Source organism: Gekko japonicus, unplaced genomic scaffold (assembly GCF_001447785.1).
Source record: "Gekko japonicus isolate JY-2015 unplaced genomic scaffold, Gekko_japonicus_V1.1 scaffold78, whole genome shotgun sequence".
In the NCBI taxonomy this organism is placed as follows: Eukaryota; Metazoa; Chordata; class Lepidosauria; order Squamata; family Gekkonidae; genus Gekko; species Gekko japonicus.
Window position 1 is genome coordinate 275,405 of NW_015165236.1, and position 5,579 is coordinate 280,983.

At 53.6% G+C, this 5,579-nt stretch overlaps 1 protein-coding gene across 1 annotated transcript in view; it reads right to left on the reverse strand.

The window, feature by feature from the left end:
* TVP23A (trans-golgi network vesicle protein 23 homolog A (S. cerevisiae)) overlaps nucleotides 1–2,712 on the reverse strand; it is a 21,395-nt gene extending 18,683 nt beyond the window's left edge. The window contains exon 1 of the mRNA XM_015409904.1: nucleotides 2,642–2,712. Coding sequence (XP_015265390.1) covers nucleotides 2,642–2,650 — 9 coding nt within the window. The 5' untranslated portion in view covers nucleotides 2,651–2,712. The remainder of the gene's footprint in view (nucleotides 1–2,641) is intronic.
* Between the last annotated feature and the right edge of the window lie 2,867 nt (nucleotides 2,713–5,579).

Here is a 5,579-nt window from a genome sequence, read left to right on the forward strand (position 1 = left end):
AGGGAAAGACTTCCTGGCAAGCCAATAAGTCATTTGAATTTATTTATTTATTTTAGTTGGAGAGAAAATACAACACAAAGAGAATCCGCAGAAAATTTCCCCGCCCTCTGTGCACCCATCAAAAATACTCGAAAGCCCACATGCCGGATGTTATAAACGAGGGTGGGATTTAGGTGGGGAGAGATTAAAGTGATTTTTTTGCCAGGTTTCAATTTGAGGTTTAGTCTGAGTTTGGTTTCCTGAAGCTGTTTTTTAAAAAAATCTGACAGCTCTTTTAAATGTTTATACATATGTGTGTGTGTTTTTGGGGAGGGGTGTCTTTTTCTGGTTGCAGCTACCTTTGTTGTTAATTTGGAATAAGCTACCCTGAGCACTTCTCAGTGGCAGGATGGGCTGCACATTTTTATAAACAAATCGAAACTGCGGGCCAAACGGCAAACAAGGCTAAAAGCAGATTGCATTCCACAAAGTTCGGCCTAGAGCAGGGGTCCCCAACGTGGCGCCCGTGGGTGGGTGACGGCGCCTGCCAACACTTTTCCTGGTGCCCACCAAGTGTTCATAGAAAGTGGGTGGGCCTTTTGCCCAGTGAGGCTTCCAATTGGCCATTGGAGGTTTGATTGGCTGTGCCTAGGGTTGCTAGCCCGCAGGTCCCAGAGGGGGTTCCCCTGCTCTTGAAGGCTGAAATCCACCGCCGGCCTACCCCCAAATAGGGACATTGTCAGGCGATCACACTCTGGTTGTGAGCCAGTTTGGTGTAGTGGTCAAGAGCGCAGACTCTAATCTGGGAGAACCGGGTTTGATTCCCCACTCCTCCACACGCAGCCAGCTGGGTGACCTTGGGTCAGTCACAAGTTCTCTCAGAGCTGTTCTCTCAAGAGCAGTCCTTGAAAGAGCTCTCCCCCCCCCACCTACCTCACAGGGTGTCTGCGGTGGGGAGGGAAAGGAGACTGTTAGCCACTCCGAGACGCCAAGTGAAGGGTGGGGTATAAATCCAATCTCCTCCACCTCCTCTTCCTCTTCTTCAGTTTTGAAGCAAAAAATCCATAGCGTTTTTGCTCAAAAACCAGAGTGTCGCATGCGACATCGCTGAGATAACTTCTGGGTGACCATCATTGCATTGGGACATCGCCCGACAACGTCCCACCCACCCCATATTCCCCCGCCAAGACAGCAAGGGAAACTGTCAAGTTCAACCCTAGCTGTGCCAGTTTCTAAATGTGTTGCTTTGGAGGAGGGGGAGGAGTAGGAGATTGGATGTATACCCCATGGCCCTTCACTACCCAAAGGTGTCCCAGAGTGACTTACAAACTCCTTTCCCTTCCCCTCCCCACAACAGGCACCCCCTGTGAGGTAGGTGGGGCTGAGAGAGCGCTTGACAGAAACGGCTCTTTTTCAAGGACAGCTCTGAGAGAACTACGGCTTGCCCAAGGTCACCCAGCTGGTTGCAAGTGGAGGAGGAGTGGGGAATCAAACCCGGTTCTCCCAGATTAGAGTCCGCGCACTTAACCACGACACCAGACTGGCTCTCAGTTTGAGATTCGGCAGCCCTGTCGATGCTCTCCTCACTCCTTCCTCCACTTGGTTATTTACTTCATTTATATCCTACTTTTCTCTGCAGCATGGGGGGGGGAGGACCCAAGGCCGCTCACAGTAGTCTCCTTCCTCACAACAACCCTGTGAGGTAGGTGAGGCCAAGAGAGTTTGACCGGCCCAAGGTCACCCAAGAAGCTTCCGTGGCGGATCAAGGATCGGAGCTTGGCTCTCCGAGATCCTTTCCCTCCAGCTTATCCTCACAACAACCCTGCGAGGTAGGCTAGGCCGAGCATTCTGAGCGGCCCAAGGTCATCCAACACGCTTCTACGGCCAGGGCGATGTCCCTTCCATGTGATGTTAACACGTTGGGGATGTTGTGCCGGATTTGTGGCTTTTGTGGGCGGGGCTTCCCCCGGGTAGGAGCCCACGAAATCGGGTGATCCCCGCTCCCACCTGGGGCCTGGCGACCCCGTCTCCAGCAGAATGGGGGGGTTGAACCACGCCCCCCAATTCTGAGTCTGACCCCCCCTACCCCCTGCCGCTTTGCCCGGTCCCCCATTCCTGCATCCTGCCCTACACGTCCCCAGTCCAGTGTTCCCTCTAAGCTGAGTTAGTGTGAGCTAGCTCACAGTTTTTAAGCCTCCGGCTCACACATTTTTGTCTTCGCGCAGGAAGGATGGGGCTCCAGAGCAGGCTAATTTATGCAGTTCAGCCAGATCGCTTGTTCACAAAGTAGCTCACAAAGTAGCTCACAAAGTAGAATTTTTGCTCACAAGACTCCACAGCTTAGAGGGAGCATTGGTCTCCACATTGCCCTACATGTCCCCACATTCCTTCTCGCCCTCAAGTGTGTCCCACGGACGCCCTCCCCCAAATCCTGACTGAGATCCCAATTTGCTTATGCCGCTAATGTTTCCCCGCCACCGCCACAACCATGCTGCACCAGGCGTCTCCGTACCAGCCACACGGGCTCTCTCATTGTCATGCAATAATATACCCCACTCCCTCTCGTGAGCCCCTAATGACACCCCCCCCAGCCCCCCCCACAACAGTCTCTTCTTTCCCCCCCCCTCCCTTTGCCCCCTGGGCACCCCGCCCTCGCCCTCACCAGCTTCATCCTCCTCCCTTGCACCACCGGTCCTTCTATCCCGGCCTCTGCGGATGTGATGCTGCTGCCGCGGCGACCGCATCCACCTTCCTCCCTGGCTGGTTGCTATGGAGACGGAGGAAGGATGCAGGCCGGGCCCGGCAGGGCCCGGCAGGGAGAAGAAGGAAGTGGGGGAGACGGCGGGACAGAGCCGGTGGTTTGGTTGCAGGGAGCCGGATGCAGCCGCCGAGGGGCGGATTAGGGACAGAACAAAGTGTGAGTCCAGTCAGGCACCTTGAAGACTGACCAAGTTTTATTCAGAGTGTCGGCTTTCGTGGGCAAGGCGCACTTCTTCAGACAAAGCTCACACCTGGAATAAAACGTGGTTGCCCTTAAAGGTGCCCGACTGGACTGGACTGGACTGGACTAGACTTTGCCCTTCTGCTTCAGACCAACGCAGCGACCCCACCTGAAAGTTTCGAATTAGGGACAGGTCAGGGAAGAGGGGACCCAAGGCAGCTCACAGTAGTCTCACCACGACACCAGACTGGCTCTCAGTTTGAGATTCGGCAGCCCTGTCGATGCTCTCCTCACTCCTTCCTCCACTTGGTTATTTACTTCATTTATATCCTACTTTTCTCTGCAGCATGGGGGGGGGGAGGACCCAAGGCAGCTCACAGTAGTCTCCTCCCTTCCATGTCATCCTCACAACAACCCTGTGAGGTAGGTGAGGCCAAGAGAGTTTGACCGGCCCAAGGTCACCCAAGAAGCTTCCGTGGCGGATCAAGGATCGGAGCTTGGCTCTCCGAGATCCTTTCCCTCCAGCTTATCCTCACAACAACCCTGCGAGGTAGGCTAGGGCAAGCATTCTGAGCGGCCCAAGGTAATCCAACACGCTTCTACAGCCAGGGCGATGTCCCTTCCGTGTGATGTTAACACGTTGGGGATGTTGCGTCGGATTTGTGGCTGTTGTGGGCGGGGCTTCCCCCGGGCAGGAGCCCACGAAATCGGGTGATCCCCGCTCCCATCTGGGGCCTGGCGACCCCATCTCCAGCAGAGTGGGGCGGTTGAACCACGTCCCCCAATTCTGAGTCTGACCCCCCCTTAGGGACCAGAACCCCAAGGAGAGAACTGGGGGCTGCCGTGGGCAATGCTCCCTCTAAGCTGCGGAGTCTTGTGAGCATGAATTCTACTCTGTGAGCTACTGGCATTCAAGTTGTGAGTGAGCGATTTGGCTACTGCATCAATCAGTTTGCTCTGGAGCCCCATCCCTTCGTGAGCGAAGACAAGAAATGCGTGAGCCAGAGACTAAAAAACTGTGAGCTAGCTCACACTCACTCAGCTTAGAGGGAACACCGCTTGTGAGCAAAAAATCTACTTCGTGAGCACCTGGGCATTCAAGTTGTGAGCGGGCGATTTGGCTCCTGCATCACTTAGTTTGCTCTGGAGCCCCATCCCTTCCTGAGTGAAGACAAAAATGTGTGAGCCGGAGGCTAAAAAACTGTGAGCCAGCTCACACTAACTCAACTTAGAGGGAATACTGGCCGTGGGGTGGGCATTGCTGTTGGGTGGGCATTGCTGTGCTCAGGCAGTCGCCTTTGAGTCCAGAGGTCCATGGCCTTGTAAGCGGGGATGCCAGTCTCCAGCTGGGGCCTGGAGGTTTCCCACTTTTACAATCAATCTCCAGAGGACAGAGATACACATTCCCCACTGAAGGAAACGGCCGCCTTTGGGCAGCGGACTCTGTGGCCTTCTACCCTGCTGAGGTCCCTCGCTTCCCAAACCCCGCCCTCTCCAGGCCCCCCCACCACCAAAATATCCAGGCATTTCCCCACCTAGAACTGGCAACCGTACCTTGTATGAGCAGTTAGAAGATCCTGTTTTGCAAAACCACACAGGGAAGCCTACGGTTGCCAACTCCAGACTGGGGAACACCTGGAGATTTTGGGGGGGGGGGGGTTGGAGCCTGAAGAGGAGGGGGGTTGGGGGGGGGGGGGGCTTCGGGACTTCAGCGGGGTATAATAATGCCACAGAGTCCACCTCCCAAAGCTGCTGTTTGCTCTGGATGAACTGATCTCTGTAGCTGGGAGATCCATTGTAATCCCTGGAGATCTCCAGCCTCCACCTGGAGACTGGGTCCAAACTATGAGAGCTCACGGGAGGAAGTGCAATTCCAAAAACAACATCTGTGTCAAAAATAACGAAGAGTCAATAAAGATAAGCTGCAAAAACCTTTACTGTAGTAATTTCTGTAGAAAATTTCCTTCTGCTATCGCTCACGCGCTTAACGAATGCTGCGCAATGTGAACATTCGTTTCACAATATTTGCTTTATCTGAGCGTGTAGCAATCCCATTTCTTATCAATCATTACTTATCACCTCTTGATGGAAGCGTTCCATGTTGACTCCCCAATAACAGAATCCAAGGTCTTCACAATGTGAGCGTGTGAGCGATCATAGAAGAAAATTTTCTACAGAAATTACTACAGTAAACGTTTTTGCAACTTACCTCCATTGACTCTTCATTATTTTTGTCACAGATGTTGTTTTTGGAATACCACCTGGAGACTGGCAAGGCAAAGGCTAACACAGAAACACAGGCGTAAGGATTGAAATGGCACTACTGCCAGCTCGTGGACTGGTTCCATGGCAACCTGCCATGCTGAGCAGCTTGATATAGAGTTGCCAACTCCAGGGCGGGGGCATAGCTCAGGAGGTTGGAGGTTAGGAAGGGGGAGGACCTCAGTGGGGTATAATGCCTTAGAGTCCACTCTCCAAAGCAGCCATTCCCTCTGGCAACCCTATGCATTTGAGGTGTTGTCCTCCTTTTCTTCTTCTTCTCCTCCTCCTCCTCTTCTTCTCCTCCTCCTCCTCTTCTTCTCCTCCTCCTCCTCTTCTTCTTCTCCTTCTTCTCCTCCACCTCTCCTCCTCTCCTCCTCTTCTTCTCCTCCTCCTCCTC